The sequence below is a fragment of the Perca fluviatilis genome, chromosome 16 (assembly GCF_010015445.1).
Source record: "Perca fluviatilis chromosome 16, GENO_Pfluv_1.0, whole genome shotgun sequence".
Taxonomy (NCBI): domain Eukaryota; kingdom Metazoa; phylum Chordata; class Actinopteri; order Perciformes; family Percidae; genus Perca; species Perca fluviatilis.
In genome coordinates this window covers 28296671-28316761 of record NC_053127.1, presented here as the reverse complement: position 1 = coordinate 28316761, position 20091 = coordinate 28296671, and the positions used below count along the sequence as shown (strand labels likewise).

General features: G+C 41.3%; 2 protein-coding genes across 5 annotated transcripts in view; both read left to right on the top strand.

Moving 5' to 3' along the window:
• Positions 1–2593, top strand: part of LOC120575713 (carbohydrate-responsive element-binding protein) — a 33322-nt gene extending 30729 nt beyond the window's left edge. For 3 of the 4 annotated variants that reach the window (XM_039826549.1, XM_039826547.1, XM_039826548.1), the window contains 2 exons: positions 1204–1333; positions 2187–2593. In XM_039826549.1, the coding sequence (XP_039682483.1) occupies positions 1204–1333; positions 2187–2350 (294 nt within the window). In that variant the 3' untranslated portion in view covers positions 2351–2593. The remainder of the gene's footprint in view (positions 1–1203; positions 1334–2186) is intronic. The other variant, XR_005642041.1, reaches the window with a different exon arrangement.
• Positions 2594–3628: 1035 nt separating this feature from the next.
• srrm3 (serine/arginine repetitive matrix 3) overlaps positions 3629–20091 on the top strand; it is a 94173-nt gene continuing 77710 nt past the window's right edge. Inside the window, exon 1 of the mRNA XM_039826551.1 lies at positions 3629–3867. The gene's annotated coding sequence lies outside the window, so the exon portion shown is untranslated. The remainder of the gene's footprint in view (positions 3868–20091) is intronic.

Below are 20091 nucleotides of genomic sequence, written 5' to 3'. Positions count from 1 at the left end.
GAACTTACATACATAAAGTTCTCCAAGAGAATCTTTTCTCTTCACATAGAGTCGAGATGGCAACATTTAGCGTATATTTGACTCTTTTTATTGCCTCTCCATAGACTGTGCTATTCAACATTGATTCAATCATTGCAGACTTATTTTGTTTTTAGTCGACCACTAGTTTGGTGCTGCTTCTGAATCAATGAGCCACTCACTTGCAGTGTTATGACTGAAATAACCATTAAAGAACAAGTCTGGTGGTATTATAGTGTATATTTTTCTTATTGATAACAAATCCCATGAAAAGACCAAAAACAAGTCTGTGTATCCAAAGCCTGACAGATCTCATCCCTCTGTGCCTTAGAGCTCCATTGTTGTCCAAAATGATTAAAGACGCACCAATGAGCCACACTGTTGCACTGGGTGCCATGTTCCTTCTCCTTGGTTTATTTTGAGTCAATCACATACACCCCGGTCTGCTGTAAATACTCACCAGCCTATCTAATGTGCATTATTCCGCAGGTTAAAATACAGTAGTCCCTAACAAATTCACAATTTACTCCTTTTTATAAGATTTCGGAATTATTATTACTATATAAAGTGTTGTACTTCTTTTCAGCTCCGTGTATAGTAAATTGATGTTTTGTATTTATACCATATTTCATGTGGAGAATGTGATTGGTGTAGACCTACAGACACTTTCTACTAAAGATGGCTTCTCAATGTCTAGTACCAAAATGTTGCCATTAAGTTTGTCTTTGCAAATTAGACAGTGTGAGAGTTTCTTTGCAACTTTTGACCTCCTTGTCTCTCCTATGCACCTGTCTCATGTGACAGATGTGCATAGTATTTTTCAATTCGGAGTCACATTTGCTTGAAAGAAACTACAGCTGCTGTTATAGGACATTACTGAGCCCTTTTAAAGGTTAATGTGTTTATGACTTACGTCTGCAGTAGGAACCAATGGGCTTGGGACTGAGGATATGGGAGTCGCTAAGTTTTGAAAGACAGACTAACGCATCGTTGGAGTTGTTCTTTTTTGGGGGATTTGTTGACAACAAGGAAGCTATAGAATAACACCAGCCTATGGACGTCATAAAGCACTTTGCTATGGACATCCTTTGAGATACTATGCAATGCTTAATATGAATTCACTAACGTTATAAAAAACACCAGTGTGTCACTTTTGAACGACTTCTTTCCTCAACTCCGTGTCAGTTCAGTATCATCATCGAGCCGCTGTTTGAGTCCTATAATGGAATGGTGTCCACTGCCAGTGTGGAGGACCTCTGTCGGTCCACTCTGTCCTGGCTGGACCAACACTGTTCCCTGCCTGCCCTGAGACCCAGTGAGTGTGGAACAACTGCTTCCTCAATGCAGAACTAGGGCTGCAACTAAAGCTTATTTTCATTGTCGATTATCCTGGGGATTATTTTCTCAGTGGTTTGGTCTAAAAAATGTCAGAAAATGATAAAAAAAAAATGTTGATCACTGTTTCCCAAAGCCCAAGATGACATCCTCACATGTCTTGTTTTGTCCTCTACTCAATTTTTTTTAGTTTACTTTCGTAGAGTAGTGAAGAAACTACAAAATGTTCACATTTAAAGGTACAGTAGGTAAGACTTATAAAACTAACTTTCTGTCATATTTGCTGAAACTGACCCTATGTTCCAGTAGAACTACATGAAGCAGGTAATAAAAAATAAAATCCGGCTCCTCTGGCACCACCTACAGCCTGTAGTGCAATTTGCAAAAATCCACCCCTCCCTGTTCAGATGCACCAATCAGGGCCAGGGGGGGTGTCTAACTGCATGTCAATCACTGCTCATGCACACTCATTCATTCTCCCTTGTGGGGGAGGGGCTTAGGAGACCGTTTTGGGCTTTAGCAGAAAGGGGGGAGGGACTGAGAAGATGTCGATGTTCAAATTTCTTGGCTAAGTCCTGGATCTTCACAATCCTCCCTACAGCACCTTTAAGAAGCTGGAATCAGAGAACTTTTTCTTTTTTTCGTAAAAAAACCCGACTCAAACCGATTATCAAAATAGTTGACGATTAATTTAATAGTTCACAGTTAATCGATTCATCTTTGCAGCTCTATGCAGAACCAATATTCCTACGGCAAATATCCTTAGTTTGATAGTATTTCTGTTGCACATTAGCTATAATCTGTGTTTGTGGTTTCTCTGCGTGTCCCGTCAGTGGTTCTGAGTTCACTCCGTCTCCTGAGTACCACCACGGCCATCCTGACAGACCCCAGCCTACTGCCGGAGCAGGCCACCCTCGCTGTCACCCAGAGCCACCCCGCTGCTGTCCTGGACCACTCCTTACAGCCCGCCACTCGGGACAACATACACCCCATGTGACCGCGAAGAACAGACTCATTGGAAAGTGAACTGGAATCCACCATAATGCACAGGAGGAGAGCCTGTGCAATGATTCAAAATAGACTCAACACTCAGCTCCGGGACTTTCAATAATGCATAATCACATTCCTATTAAACTTACCAGCTGCAAAAATAATGTATTCCAGTACACCTAAAACATCATAGGAACTATTTGTGATCTATGCTTTAATTCTGATAAAAGCATAAGTTAGTTGGACTAAACACTTGTATTATTTATAAGCCTCAAAATCTTTGGTGAAGCAGTAGTTATATATTATAATATTCTCCATTCCTTTCACATGTCAGGTTATCTTTTCTTTATGTGTATCATTCACTGTTGCCTTTAATTACTGACTGAATTACTAATCAACTCGATGCAAAATGTCTTTCTACACCTTCCACTGTATTGGGCATCACACATCAGTTCCAGTATTAGATAAACCGAAATGAATAGCTTTAGTTGGCAGGGGTTATTTCAGAGTATTCATTTTAATAGTTCTCAAAGTGGAGTTTGCAGACCTCCAGGGTCCAGACGGTGAAATATGAAAAGAAAATGAAAGATAGTTCAATTATACTGTCAGAATAGAAGGAATGTCTGCTTTGGTAAGAGATTTCAGTCTTTCAATTTTGCAATACTAAAATCATACCAGAAACAGCTTTCTGTTAAACCAGGAAAAAGGTTAACTAAACCCGGAGTTTTACAAAAAGCCTATACTATAATTTAATTATATGAAGAAAAGAAGAACAAAAATAGTAATAACTTGTCATCACAAGCACACAAGGGGCGCAATAAACACGCACAGCACGCAGTTTAGAAGACCATTCCTGCTGATGCACTGATACAGGTCTTTTCACAGCAGACATCTTTGTCAGCAGGTGTTTCTTATTACATTAACGATGGCTCTGTTCTATTCAGTTGTCCCAGTGAGCAATGGCATCGTGGCAGTGAGCCATCATGCGCATTAAGGAGCTAGATGGAACTCAAGTCATCACTAACTTAATTATTTACACCTGTGCTTTTCCTACTGCGACATGTCAAAATGGCTTCCGAGAAAGAAGCCTGTTTGGGAATAAGTCTTCATAAGTGATGATATAGAAAGTGAACTGCCCCACTGTGGCCGCCGTTTAGGACTTAAGTCGTACACAGAAAAAAAAAAAAAGGGGAATCAACACGCTAGGTGACGCTATCCCAGTGCACTTGACGCCATTTCCTCGTTGTCTGCAGAGGCTCCTCCGGGTCGCCAGGGGGCGCCGTGCTGCGGGCGGGCCCGAATCGGCGCCGTGTGGGCTTTTTGTTCCCAGCTCTCCTCGGTGCGCTGTCCACTTCAGCACCACAAGCCGAGCAGAGGCTGCGGGGCTACAGCTAAACGCTGAAGAAGAGGGACGGAAGACACGGCTCAACATCAGCACCGACCCAGGTCCCAAAATACAGAAAATACTGAAACGTATCCGCCACAAACGCCGAGACCAACGAGACAGAAAGACTGCAGAAAGAGGTACGAGTTTTTCGAAGAAGCTTAAATAGGATCAAGTTGGTGGAGGCAGGGATAATAACGGGCATCACTGAAGAAGAACAAGCTCCCCTTCCCTTCCACGTTGATAAATAAATACTGTATGAGAGGCGGTGTTTACGTTCGCCTCTTGTTCGGTCTGTGCGGTGTCTCATATTGTCACCCTATGGCCAGTTTAGTAGAGCGAACTGGGCATACTAAAGTGATAAAGGGCTGGACGGAGACCGTGTTTTTTGCTGGGCAGCCGCTCCTCGCTTTGCAGATGGTGGTGTTTTTGTAACTCGTCGATTTCCGCTGCTACACTGTGACCAGCTGCTGTTTCTTTATTCTCTCCCCCCCCCCACCCCTCTGTCCTGGCTGCGGGACATTTATCAGCACCGTCACTGTTCTCATATTGTTCTCATATTTTTTTTTGCGAATTGAGGGGCGTATTGTGTCGGGGAAAACCGCCTCCACTCCGTTAACACATTTGCGGGAATAGGCTACCCAGCGTTTTATTTCGTATATACGCACACAGCAGTAGGTACATTCTATTTAATACACCCAGCCTGGTCTTAAATATGTTGATGTTAGCTATTTGAAATAGGATTCTCTCATAGAAGCAGAATATTTTGGGGAAAGTTTGTTCACAAAGATGCTTGATTATTACGAGCTGGGTGGTTTAGTGATTTTTGCATTGAACACTTTATGAGTGACTGTTGATAGTTTGTGAATCGGTGAAGACTGAAGAGTTATTAGCCTAGGTCATGTGCTGTTGTGTCAATCTAGTGGAAGGGTTAATTTACCCTCTCTTTTTTTTTTATTTGAACTGTAAAATACTATACTGTACCTGTTTTTAAGACGCACATTCTTTTGGTGATGTTCTCTTGATACTGTAAATGAGGCAGCTGAGAGGTGTCATTTTATTCCCTGTGTGTGAGCCCTGTCATCCAGCGCTGGCAGGCTTAATTGTCAGGTCTGTCCACTGGGGGAATTAGGTCTCTGACAGCTTCTGTTTCATTCGAAATCTTTAATCTGTGCATTCAGAATGCGTCTAATTTAACTCCTTTGCTGTGGTGGCTTTTGCGGTCTCTCTAGGCTATGCAAAGACATCCCGACATATAATATACCAAACATCAAAACAAATGGATATGCAAAGTATAATGTTCTATTATAGAAGTAGTGACACATAAGAAAATAAAATGAAAAATATTCACAAGAGTTCATAATACACAGTAAAGTCTTATTTATTTTCAATAGAGAGGACAGCTCTGACCTGTCTCCTAATACATTGAATAATATATTGTGATACAAAATATTGATACTAGAGCTGAAAGGGTTAGTCCATTATTCCATTAGTGGATTTACAGGAAATCAATCAGTAGTTATTTCGATAATCAATTCATCGTTTGAATCATTTTTCAAAGCAAAAATGCCGACAAGATGCTTATGCTTTGAGGATGATGTCATTGTAAACTGACTATCTTTGGATTTCAGACTGTTGGTCATCAAAACAAACAATAGGAATATGTCACATTGGGTTCTGGGAAATTGTGAAGGACAATTTTTTTTTAATATTTTTCATAAACTGAAAAATGTACTAATTGAGAATGACTCAATAATGAAAATAATGATTAGGCGCAGCCCTAACTGATAAGGCTGCTGCAAATTCCATTAGGACTCCCAGCCTACCGGTAGTCCATACTGACATTGCAAACGACTGTTTGTCTCGGTCCTCGTGAACATCCCACGAATCAGTAATCGGTGCTCAGTTTGTGACATGCTGCTCGGGTAAAAGGGAAAGGTCAGCAGGAGCTGTGTGCGTGGCAGGACAGTGACAGCGCTGACCAAATACTCAGCTCCATGGGACTGGAGCGCTGCTGAGCTGCTCTGGCCAGACTTAAAAAAAAAAAAAATACTGAGTGCATCTCGGAAAAGCACATCTTCCATTTTGTCAGAGTTCTGCTGTTGGCGAGATAGGCCCAGGTGAGGTGAGAGGCTGATAGAGGGATTAGCTTGTTGTAGGATGTGGCTGCTCATAGAGGTGCGGGAGAAATGTCAGTCGCTCTATCTTCCTCTGCAGTCTGTCTCTCGGCTTCTTTCTCCACAAAGAATACCCCCCCACCCCCAAACCACCACCACCTTCGCCACTCTGCAGCATCTCTGTGGTTCTTTTCGTTTCCCCTCCTCGCCCTGGTCAAAACATATTTGATACCAATACCGTGTTTTCAATACTGGTTCCTAAACGATCATCACATTTTATAAAACTAAAAGAAATTACAACATTACACTAGGGCTGGGCGATATGGAGAAAATCAAATCTCACGATATTTTTGACCAAATACCTCGATATCGATACCGCAACGATATTGTTGTGTTGACTATTGGTGCCTTCACCAACTATTTACCTAATGGGATTTTTGATAAATAATCATCAGTAATGTGGATATAATGTCTAATGTCTAATAATAGAACAGTTACAACTGGTGAGTTCAGAAAAGTACATCACTTTACTGTAATGCAGCCTTTAAAACCAGGAAAGGACAACACTTATGTCATATCACGATATTACGATATCCAAAATCTAAGGCGATATCTAGTCTCATATCAAGATATCGATATAATATCGATATATTACCCAGCTCTACTTTACACATTACGGCACAAATCTTTCAATTTATTCTTCAGCTCCTACGACGTGAGTCCCGTCTCCGTGCGAGTTTTTCCTGCGTGTCTCTACGACGTGTATCGCCACAAGCCAAGCCAATCACAAACATTTTTAGGTCTTGGTAGAAGCACGCTGCGTGCTAATTGGCTCACTGACGCTGATGAGATTTACTCCTTATGTACTGAAATTGGGTATTGAATGACGAGGCATTTTTCGATACTTTTAGAGGCAAGTCAGTCGGTGCCTAAAAAGTATTGAATTGGGTACCCAGCCCTAGTCAGCGCATGCCTCCCTGCATTCTCCTCTCCTCTCATCCCCCTGGCAGACACACACACACACACACACTCTGCTCCTCCTCCTGTCCTACTTCCTTCTTCTTCAGCTCTCCTGAAGGGCGAAGCCGCTGTTGGTGAAACCTCGAGGGGGAGGACAGTTGAACGGGTAGCAGAGGAAGGATGGAGACGTAGTTTTATTTTTTTTTTTTATCAGGCTGAAGTGTTTCTGGCAAGTACTAATAGCCAGACATTGTCTCACAGTGTGTGTGTGTGTGTGTGTGTGTGTGTGTGTGTGTTAAACAAACATACAGATTGCTGCAATGTGAGAGCACAGCAGGGATGTCTCTGCGTATTCAAAGAAAGTCATGCCAAATAGACTGTGATTTTGCAATAAAATCAGCCTGAAACTGCACTTGAGTTGGCGGGATGAGGACTGTCGCGTAGCCGGGCTTTATGGCATCACTGCAGGTGGTGATTCCTTTTATGTTTTATTTAAAAGGCTTGTCAGTGTGTGTTCCTGTCTCCAATCAAAGGGCACCGAGGGAGTATTTCTAGCTAAAGAGCTAAGTTTTACTGCTGGTTTCTGTGGGTGGAGTGGATGTGAAGCGTCCTTTCAAGGATGTTGTGTTTTTGAAGCAAACTTCTCACAATGATCGGAGTACCAGCACCAGTGGGAAGTCAGACCCCCTCGGCATCTATTACAACTACATTTGAAGCATTTCATACTAAAAAAAAAAAAAAAAAAAAAAGCTTGAAATTTGTCACCATATTGGATTTTATTTCCTTCAGTTGTCCCTGCACCGCCTGTAAAACCTTAAAATTCTTTAGATATTTTTTTTTTACCCATCACACTGCATTTTATAGCATTGTGTAGCATGTTTTTCCTCATTATTTAGTCACAGTGTTTATGTTTGACGGGTACGATAATGACGAGCTCTAAACGATGCATTAACAAAGTAAATAAGTGTGTGTTATTAAATTGAGTCCTGCTATTATCCCTCTAAAACAAGGTCAACAAATCCCAGTGTACAGAATTCTGATAAAATGCTATAGACAGGCTATTACAACAAGGCTGAATTAAGGAAACAATGTCGACATGACTTCATTTATTCCATTCACTTTGGTAAACTAGATTCACACTTTAAAAACTGTTTTTACAAGTCAGTCATTTTTATATATTTTTTTATCTTACTATAGGTTAAAGGACAGGTCCACAACTTTTCAAGTCTGCCTTTAAACAATAGTCCGGTGCCCGTAAGAACAGTGAAAGCGGTTGCTGTAATCATCCCTCCTGTTTATACTGGCCATGTAAAGATCCTTTCATCATGGGGACAAAACCCACAGATCTGTGTAAAAATGAATTCAAAAATGTATGCTGAGTAGGGTTGGGTATAGTTTGGAGTTTTACGATTCCGATGCCGAACCGGTACTTTTAAAAAGATTCCGATTCTTGAAAAACTGAAAAATGACATCTTTGATGTCATATGTTTACTAGTGACCACGTGCGGTGAATGGTTAATATGATTTTACGTCCGTTTTGGTGAGCCCAGAGGGAAAATATGGCATTTTAAAAGTAGCCTGCATTTACTGTAGCTAGCTAACGGTAGACTACAGAGAGAGGGTGATATTTTTACGTCCTTTTCGGAGCGACAGAGGGAAAATATTTCAGTCGACACATTAAGTGGAACCGAAATGAGCAACCAAAATTTGCGTTCTAATCCGGTCCGATTCCATACTAGAACCGGGGATCGGTACCCAACCCTAACGCTGAGTACCACAAGTGTGTGTTTTATTTATTTATTTATTTATTTTTAACAAAAAGAGGGAACATTGAGACCAAAACAAGACTGTAACTTTGGAAGATACCCGCTTCAATTTGAACTCCGACTGCTAAAGCCTCGTGTTACTGTAGCTTCAGATAGTACCAGCCAGTACTGGAGATGTCCTGAGGCTGTAAAGTTCAACCATATTGTACTTGAAGAAGTGCTATAGCCTATAAGACCCTGGTCTGATCTGGATCGATAGCCAGCCCACTCTGCACTGGTTGCTGGTTGTCCTTGAGAGGCGGTTACGAGCTATGTGCTGTTTGGTGTGGGGTGGTGCAGCCGTCATCGGAACCCGCAGCAGCCCGCTCACAGGCAGGATGCCGCACTTGGGTTACCTGAGATGAATTCTCCCCGTAAGAAAATCCCCCCCCACCCCACCGGCTTCACAGCGGGGGCCTGTGTCACAGCGCTCAGGCTGACAAAATAGCACGCCACTCTTCCAATGTAAAAGCGCATCCATTTTTAATCCTCCTCCTTTGAGAGAACACAAACAGACAACATTTTTTTTTCTCTCTCTTTTTTGACTCTTTCTGGAGTTTGCTTTTGATGATTCATCCCGTTTCTCAAACAGCACATGTCATCATGTGTGGGTTTTATTTTTGTCCATTTCCAATGCTCGGTGAAGCTATACTCCACTCACTGTGGGAGATTGTGTCATTTTGTTTCCCTGTGGCTCACAGGAATTACAATGTGTCCATGGATTCAGTGATTTAGCTGTAGGCTACAACTTACGCCCCCTGTATTTGTTTATGTTTCGTTGTGTTGGCACCGTCAGCGATTAGCATCTCCTGTAATGTGCCTATAAATATACTGACAGTTTATCCCTGGATAGCTGTAATACTGAAGAAAACATAACTCTTTGAACAATGCAATAGATATGCCAGTGCCTTTATTGGTGTTTCTGCTCATTGTGATGTCATTACTTGGAGTATCTTCAAATGCTTCATATCCCTTAAATCAGTACAACCTAAGCTAAAAGGGTATAAGTCAATAAACCATAATTAATGAAAGTATTGAAATTGTGTCATGAAAAATACCAAAACTAATGTTTTCTTTAAAGGTCCCATAGCATGAATATTTCCCTTTTTATGAGTTTTTTTTAACATTAATATGAGTTCCCCCAGCCTGCCTATGGTCCCCCAGTGGCTAGAAATGGTGATAGGTGTAAACCGAGCCCTGGGTATCCTGCTCTGCCTTTGAGAAAATGAAAGCTCAGATGGGACGATCTGGAATCTTCTCCTTATGAGGTCATAAGGAGCAAGGTTACCTCCCCCTTTTCTCTGCTTTGACCGCCCAGACAATTTGGCCCACCCGTGAGAGAGAGAGACATCATGGCTTTCAAACGAGCAAAGTGGCAGTTGGTCAAGGCCACACCCCCACCCTACACCTTTTGGGAAAGAGACTTCAGATACAGTATTAGGGGACCACTAAGGTCTATATAAAAGAGACTTCAGATACAGTATTAGGGGACCACTAAGGTCTATATAAAAGAGACTTCAGATACAGTATTAGGGGACCACTAAGGTCTATATAAAAGAGACTTCAGATACAGTATTAGGGGACCACTAAGGTCTATATAAAAGAGACTTCAGATACAGTATTAGGGGACCACTAAGGTCTATATAAAAGAGACTTCAGATACAGTATTAGGGGACCACTAAGGTCTATATAAAAGAGACTTCAGATACAGTATTAGGGGACCACTAAGGTCTATATAAAAGCATCCAAAAGCTGCATGTCATCGGACCTTTAACGTTAACTGAATAAACACCAAATATATTGACCCAGAAGATTTCTAAATGTAGAAACATGAACAGAATATTTCTTAACACCACATAGGTTATTATGTAACTGAATGGTTTTGAGAGCGTTTTGATAGATTCACCTGTAATAGAATGGTGTAACGCGATAGCGTCATCACCAGCGTTCAACGTAATGACGTGGAAGACAGACGCCTTCGCTTTCTGCTGCAAAAAGATTGAACGCTCGAACTGTTCTGGTTTTTATTTTTAGATCGATGTAAACAGGATCTTGCAAACTACAATCTCCAGCGCGAGGTCCGTTCTCTAAAGGTTAAATAGCCTACGTGATGATTCTGAGGCAGATTGTGGCGTTATAAGGAGCGTCTTTGTTTCTATGATTTCAATTTTGTGGATGATTACTCCCAGTTGTGTTTGTATGGGCATGCACCTGTCCATTTCCGTTCACACAGTATATTTGCCTCTCATTTCTCCTTCAGCGTCTGTTTTAAAACCCCTCCTATAGAGTATAAGTCATCTTGATAACCAAATTTAGATTGTGAATCTCCTGTATGGGGATACAGATGCCAAGATTAGCTTCAGCTCATCTGTTTAGAGCCCTTCTTCCTCCCATGTCCCTTTTGAAATCACACTCGGCATTCTAAGGTGTTTTTCTTCATGTAGTTTGGATTTAATTCCTGTGGGTCTGTAATGTAATTTTAAGTTTGAGTTCAGCCCCCCCCCAGTGTAGAAAGCATTTAAGCAACTTGGAAGATAAAAAAAAAACAAAAAAACGCCTGCTTCATCCCCTGATCAAAGGGAGCTTAGCCCCAGATTCATCCTCATCAAGAAGCAGAACGACATTAGATAAAATTAACATCAAGAACTGAAAACTGAATAATTCAACCCACTTTTTGGGGGGTTTTGTGGGGTTGGAGGCTGTTTCTAATGAACTTTGTCCCTTGCACACTGGTAATAGTTAGAAAAGGGAATGTTTTATTCAGTAGATTCCTCAGATCTATTATTACTCAATTAAATATTAGCCACATTAAGACCAGTGCTATCTTTTCTACCCGACGTTTGTTTTCAATTACGTGTGTGTGTGTGTGTGTGTGTGTGTGTGTGTGTGTGTGTGTGTGTGTGTGATGAAACAGGCACATGAAACCGAGTTATTGAAGTCGAGACAGTCATGAGAAACGGCCGTGCTCTGTTCGAGTCGCGCCCGTTTGAAGCTGTCACCCAGTTACTGCTCAAAGGGCACTGTTTGACTGCTTGTTAGCCGTGTGTGTGTGTGTGTGTGTGTGTGTGTGTGTGTGTGTGTGTGTGTGTGTGTGTCCGTCCCTTGGGATCCTCTTCCTCTATCCCACCGACTTCAGAGCTGCTTTGAAGTTCTTCCTCAGAGGAGAGGTGAAGGGGATGGAAGAGAGAGAAAAGGAGGAGGGAGGAGACACTGAGACAAAGAGGAGGTGTGGGGGGGGAAAAGAACAGTGAAAACATTTAATTTTTTTTTATCCCTGCACTCACTCTGTTCATCCCTGAGCTTCCCCCCCCACCCCCCATAATTTCAGAATGATGTCATAGGCTGCATGGTGTCTTCTGCGTGACCAAGTGTAGCTGTGTTGTTGGGCGGAGTACAAAATCTCAGGAGAACGCAGAGAAAGAACGCAGAGAAAGAGTGCTCGATGCGAGGAGAACGCTGTGTTAGGAACTTCCAGCATATTAGGGTGGTCATGTAGCTGCTCTCGATCAACTCATGAATAATGGAGGGGATCAGTGTCTAGTTCCATCAGGTGATCCCGGTGTACTTTTCAGGTGTGTGTGTGTGTGTGTGTGTGTGTGTGTGTGTGTGTGTGTGTGTGTGTGTGTGTGTGTGTGTGTGTGTGTGTGTGTGTGTGTGTGTGTGTGTGTGTGTGTGTGTGTGTGTGTGTGTGTGTGTGTGTGTGTGTGTGTGTGTGTGTGTGTGTGTGTGTGCGCGCGTCAGTGTGAGGGTGAGAAGAATGGAGAGAGGCGCAGTGAGAGCAGCTGCTGCGGCCAACACACCCTCAACACACAACCATCTGCCGTGCTGACTCCAGAGAACTAACACACACACACACCCTCTATTTAACTCTATCTGCAGTTTTAATGCTCAAATACAATATATAGAAACAAATGTTTCGTTCATATTTTCTGTGACATTAACGTGTAAAAAGAGAGACAAAAAACTTTTGAGCTATATATATATATATATATATGTATGTATGTATGTATGTATGTATGTATGTATGTATGTATGTATGTATGTATGTATGTATGTATGTATGTATGTATGTATGTATGTATATATATATATATATATGGGCTCCACACAGCATTGCTACCCAAAACAAAAACAAATGCAAGCTAATTAACCTCCAATGTGTGAAAACGTTAGAAATTAATAGCTATTTTTTGATTAGGAAAATGTCCTAATCCAAAATCCACAAAAGACATGACATCCAAATTAGCACCCTAAGCTCAATTTGAGCTCTTCAGCTCCTCCGCGAGATATTTACACACACACACACACACACACACAAACACACACACACACACACACACGCAGTGAAGGCAGGTGTTTGCTGTGCAGGAAATGATTTTTTATTCTAACCTCCTGAATCTGATTGTGGCAGTAGATTCTGTAGATAAAGCAAAAGAGTGAGTGAGAAGTGATCCTCTCAGCAGCCCATCCACAGCTGCCATAATCCTGAGTGGGTGAGGGGGGGGTGGAGAGGATTGGGCAGAGATAAGATGATGACTCAGGGAGAAGCTCTCTCTAAGGAAATGAGACACAGAGCTTCATAAATGGCTTGTTTGGTGAATTACTAACCCCCCCTCTCTCTCACCCATCAAAAACAGTTTTTACAAGGGTAAACTAATATAATCCCCCACTAGCATCAGCATGCAGTTCATATGGTCTGTGTAAATCATGTTGAATCGTAATAGCGTTTATTTGGATCACGTACAGTCTTTTGAATAAACCACATTTTAATTGCTCTGGATAAACAGAATTGTCAGTGGGTGCGTGTCATGAGTGACAATGGTTTCAGCGTGAGTGAAGCTGAGCTGCACCGCGTGGCAGAATTCCATTTATTTACCCACAGGGGATTGGGGGGGGGGAATAAAAACAGGAAAAGGTGATGCTGCGAGCAAATGCTGTGCTGAAAAGATGAATGCAGGCTCTGACCTTTCCCATCTTTTCTTTGCCGAGCATACTGGGAATTCATATCAGCCTCGCCTGCTGCAGTCGTTGCTTCCCCCTATTTGGAGCGGGCCAGACCTAAAATAACACTTTGTTCCCTTTAACCGCAGCTCAGAGCCAGCGTACTGCTGGATGTGTGTAGCAGATTGACCTCAGTGTAGAATCTGGTTTTGAGTTCCCCAGTTATATCCCTCTTTGTGTGTTATTGTCAGTGTGTGTGTTCAAGTCATACAGCTGTTATGGGGGAGGGGTGGATCAATCATGCTTTCCTTTTATTATTATGTAAAATTGTGTGGTGGTGATTGACGGATGTCTCTCTCTCTCAGCGTACGTGCATGCCTGTGTTTGTGACTGATTGAATGATCATCCATCTGAAGCCTCCGTAGTTAGATAATTAGCATTATGACCAAATTGGTCCTAGTAAATAATAAATAACCTGTTAAAGAGAAAGGCCAGAATATGTATTATTCATAGCTTTTTCTCCAGCAGTTTAAGTTTGACTTTACCCTTCTCTCGTAACTTGGATTACTGGCCACTTAACACCAAACGCTGTTTGTATGCACAAAGAGGGCTTTGGGAAGGAAAAGGGCACACCAGACACTTCGAAGGTGGAGGGTGGGGGGTGTGGCCTTGACCAACTGCCATGCTTTGCTTGTTTGCAAGCCATGATGTCTCTCTCTCTCTCATGGGTGGGCCAAATTCTCTGGGCGGGCAAAGCAGAGAAAGGGGAGGTAACCTTTCTCCTTATGACCCCATAAGGAGAAGATTCCAGATCGGCCCATCTGAGCTTTCATTTTCTCAAAGGCAGAGCAGGATACCCAGGGCTCGGTTTACACCTATCACCATTTCTAGCCACTGGGGGACCATAGGCAGGCTGGAGGAACGCATATTAATGTTAAAAAACCTCATAAAGTGACATTTTTTTTTTTTTTTAAAGATTATTTTTTTGGGGCTTTTCCCTTTTTAATTGAAAGTGGATAGATATGAAAGGGGGAGAGAGAGATGGGGAATGACACGCAGCAAAGGGCAGCAGGCCGGATTCGAACCCTGCACCGCTGCAGGACTCAGCCAACGTGGGGTGAAAGCTCTTACTGGGTGAGCTAGAGGCCGCCCATAAAGTGACATTTTCATACCATGGGACCTTTAATGTTTGCATGTATCTAAGTCTGCACAGTCTCACAGAGCTGCTCTTTTAGTCAAGTCCAACATTTCACCTTTAGCAGTTTGATACAGGCCTCGGCATCAGCTTTAACACTTTCGCTGAGCTTTTGATAAATTGGTATTGTGACAGTACAGTTACTAGAAAAAGAAAAGAACAAAAATAAAATGAGCCAGTGTTGCCGTGGTATATTGTTCAGAGCTGTAGTTTTCGGAGTTTTAACAAGTTTTATTGGGTTGTTTTTCCAAAAGCACCAGTATGTTTTTTTTTTTTTTTAAATAACGAGGCATCCCACTGTGTGCGCATATTCATATAGTACACCAACTGATTTTACTACCAACATTCTTACAAACACAAATTGGCCCAGGCACCAGCTAAATTGGGCAAAATAAATCCCAATAGATACAGATCAAGAGAAAGCAGGACAAACGTATCTAGAGAACATCCCTTGTTTGTGAAATCTCATCCATAACATGTATCAGTAAAGGCAGACACTGAGAGAGCCTAACATGGCTGTACCCCTCAAACAGCCTGTGTATGTATCTATGCTAATTACCTTCTTCCGAGAGAGCGTTTACAGGTATATGGGCACGAATGGTGGATAGTGAATTATTTAGAAGCTCTATCAGGCATTGTCTGCCACACACAGCCCCAGACTGTGAATTAAAACCTGGTATTGGACTGCAAGGAGGAAGAGATATAAGGTGGCAACAGACCCTCTGACCCTCTCAGTGGAAAATCCACAACGAGCTAGTCTCGCATTGCCAGACCTATATCTACAGCAATACGGTCTGGCTAGTCCACACAGCATTCCTGGATGGGAGAAAAACGTGCTCTGGTTTATTGGCATTTCTTTAAACCAATCACAATCGTCTTGGGTGGCGCTAAGCGCCGGGCGCAGCAACGGTGCCTCTGCAAAATAGCCTCGGGAAGGAACTTGTTTCGGTGGAACATGTGTACCTAGGGAGGCGAGCTCTGGAATTAAAATGACTGTCCAGTGTGTGATGAGAATTTTACTTAAAAAAGGAAATTCACACTGTTGCAGCAGCAAGGGATACAAGGAAAAGTAGAAGACACATGTTAACACACAATGATAAATATAATTAAAGAGAATAAATATTAAAATAGTAAAATGATGATGGTGTCAGATGTGTTGTGGGTATTCTACAGACATGTTAAAGCGTCTATTCTGCTGAAGGACATTTCGCACAACAAAGTAACCCATTACTGCAGTCAATAGAGGACATCCTGTCAACATCTCAGACTATAACCTCCTTTTTATGTCTCCAAACCTCTGTCACCACTTTGATCAAGCAACCACAAGCAATTACTCCGACTAATTGTATCCAATTTATAGAATGAAAGCACTGGCAGCATTGGAGGCCTGTTCATAAGGACCTCTGAAAGGAAAATTACTGACACCATCGACAAGATTCTGATCAGATTACCTTCCACTACATTTTAGCAGTGTTAGTATTGTGTTTTACAAAGAAATCGGTGGCGGCGAATACCATAGGTGGAAAGTACTGTACTTAAGTACTATTTTTAAGGTAGTTGTGCCGCACATATTCTGGGACATATTTAAAAGAATTATGAATTCTGAAAGAGAGAAATTTCTTCACTGGCAACTTTACTCTCAGAAATCAGACGGTGGACCAACTGAAGGAGGCAGTGCAACAGTTTATATAGGCTACACTGTGCCAACAGATGATCTCGAGCATTTGAACATATTGTATATTACTCATAAGAAATGCAGTGTTTCCTCTATGTTGATTTGGAAATGGAGGCCCGCCACGCCAAAATTTCTGCCGCCACGGTTTCAGAAATAGGGCAGACGCACAATGTTCTGTAGTCGCGGTTGCCTTTTAAACGATCCTGCCTGTTGGAAAGCCTGTCCACGCGCACGCAGAGGATGGCGATACTGCAGTCTGATGTTGTTTGAGTGAGCGGCACTGCGCTTTGATGTCTGTTTTTAGAGAGGCAGCGGACTTTTATTTATTCCTTTTCTTCATTCTGTCTGGTTTGTGCGTTCGTGAGGAAAACGTGAGTGTTGTACATGTGGAGGTTGTTGTGTGACACCATGCAGGACAAATATATCTGTATAGTTTAAATATTTAGATCAAAGTTATGGCAGGAGTTGTCTCGTTAGAGTCTACTTAGCTAATCATCGCCGTTAATATGTGATAACGCCGGTTTCCTATATCACGCTCTGTGTGTGTTCTGAGTGTTTATATGTTAAAGTTAACTTTTATAATATCTAGTGTAGGAGGTTATTGTGAAGTGAATCTCAGTTTCTGTGCTCTGTAGGCTGTGCATTTAACCACCTTGTGTAGTAACTAGACCGGAGTCCCGGTTCGGACAGACCTGCCCCCACTGCTAAAAAAATCCTAAAGGAAACACTGAAATGTATATAAATGGGGGTATCTGTCATTGGGTAGCTGTCATTAAAAATGAATTAGCCTAATACATACTGTATATATATATATATATATGTATGAGACATAAGAATATCCCAGAATATACTATGTGCCACACTACTCATTCTCTCACTAATAGTTACTGGTGACTTTACAGGTTAAGATACATGAAAACCTATAAATTAAAACATATAAATAAAAAAACTTTGCATTGTGAAATACAATGCAAAGTTACAGATTAAACCAGTTGTTCCAATGTTTTGGGCTCTTACAAAAAAAGCAGTCTATATCCTTATCAGGTTTCAGATGTCTATGACTTGTTAGCAGTTCCACCAAAGAGACCTTCTCCCTCTTATCTTCTCACTTGAATAACCGTTCCAGGCCCAACCAGGGCAAAGTATTCAATAGCTCACAATAAAAGCCCAAAAAACAAGAGAACCGTCCAACAAATTAAAACAGATTTGTGTTGCAGAACTTTGTTTTTTATCTTCTTTCCTCTCCTTATTAATCATCTCATGACCCCTCAGATTGATCTGGTGATCCTTAGAAGGGGGCCCGACCCCTAGGTTGGGAACCTCTGAACTCATACCTAATAATAAAGTAACTAAAAGTAGCTCCACCTCAACCAACAGTAAAATGCTGCTTATATATTGATGCAATATGTTGACAATTGAATCCCCTGATAAAACAATATTCGTACTGCATATTGACTCAGTATGTTCTGTTTTCTTCTTTAATTATTGCAACTCTGTGACGATTGTTTATTAGAGTTTTCCTGTGATGTCTGGTTATTTTTTTGGTACAGGAATATGCAGTGAAGGTAGCTGCTTCCTTTTACTTAAGGTCCTTTTCCTCACCACGACACATGGTTTTGCTATTACAGCGTTTACAGCTCAACTGGTCTTTGACGCTGTAAAATCCCCCAGAACTTGTATTTAATCTGGGCCGGTGCTGCTCGAGCTGCTGTATCATTACTCTGTTTGTTTCTTTTCACTTTCCCGTGTCCTCATAAATAATTGTGTTGTTTCAACTTGGCACAATAGTTTCTGTCATAGTTATCAGCTTTAAAGAAGAAGAAGAGAGAAAAAAAACCAATTGTATTCCACACATTTGCAGACTAAAAACCTCTTCTGGAGACATGGCAATATGAAATCATAAAATAAAACAATTGCTTTTTGTGATTTAATCAACTACCTGCCCAAAGTATTTATAGTCATCTTTTAGGGAGCTATGTTGGAGGTGCTTCCTGGGGGAATTATTATAATATTTATAATTCCATTTTTTATTTTCAATTTTATTATTCGAATCCACCAGCAGTTAGTTGATGGATAGTATTGTAATACTGTACTGTAATTTCCAGTCGTGTTTTAAAAGTTATATTGCATTAAATTCATAAAATATATGTGGTAATTGTAGAAATATTAGCGGAGTTGTATGTATAAAATATTCATTTTACATGGTCATCTAAAATCCAGAACTAGTTTAAATTCATCTATCCACCTGCACATTGAAAACTACTGGCTTTACAGCGGGCTTATAACTACACTTTGTGAGTTGCTGTTTTCTCCTCTATTATACACAAATGTTTTTTTTTTTTTTTTTTTTACCATGGCACTATCAAAGTTTCCCAAACTTGTTTTAGGAAGTAATCTTTTTCTTCAAACTTGTGCAATCAGTGGAATTTGCACTTCAGTCATAAGTGAAACGATGCCATTTCCAAGGCCATATGCTAATTAGGCTGATTAAACCAGATGAAATCAGTTGGGGCTGCAGCCACAGCAGCAAACCCTTTCTGTATTGCTCAAGTAGAGCACTGACAAAAAAGTTCAGCTTTATCTTCATGCATATGGACATTATACTCCAGAGAATACAACGCAAAAAGAATAGAGAACTCATAATGAGCAAGCCAACTAGAGACTGTAATACGAAGAACCTCCTGTTCAAATAAAGAAGACACACACACACACACACACACACACACACACACACACACACACACACACACACACACACACACACACACACACACACACACACACACACACACACACAGTGAAACAGAGCTGTTCTGGGAGCTCAGCGAGGCCAAACACCAGCAGCAATTCACACACCAGAGAGCCGCTGAACGTTTATGGACCCTGGCTGGTCATTTATTTTTTGGGAGAATGTTTGGCTTCATTGCTCTCCGTGGACCTTTTTAGTTGAAGAACTAGAAATGGGCATGTGGTGAACGCAGAGGTTTGCGGTGCAGCGGTGGAAGAAGTATTCAGGTCCTAAGTAAAAGTAGTAATACCACGCTGTAAAAAAGTTCTGTGTAAAATACTCCGTTACAAGTAAAGGTCCTGCATTAAAAATGTTACTAAAGTAAAAGTATGTAAGTATCCTCAGGAAAATGTACTTAAAGTATTACAAGTGAAAGTACTCCATGCAGAAAAATCCTCACATTTTAGAAACTGGAAACGATCCAAACTGTTAGCTAATCATTTCAGCTGGACTTGTAGGCCGTTATATTGTTTGGTAGTTCAATTTATAATTAAACCTCATATTTTATAAACTACATGTGTTTTGTGTGCAAAAATCTTAATTTGTAAAGTAACTAGTAACTAAAGATTAATGTAGTGGAGTAGAAATGGAAAGTGGCATGAAAAAAAAAAGACTCATTTGACAATTGATGATTTGTACTTAAGCACAGCACTTGAGTAAATGTACTTAGTTACATACCACCACTGATGAGGTGAGAGGATTTTAGCAGTAGGTAAGTTATGCTGACCGTGATCGCAGGCAAGGGCTTTTCGGCGAGAAGATGGAAATAAAGAGGGACATTGTACAACGCCACTATTTCCCACAGGCACCCACTTGTATTAACCAATCTGATAAAAGAGACAAACTGACAGTCTTTCTATCTCTGAAGCTCCCAGCAGCCACA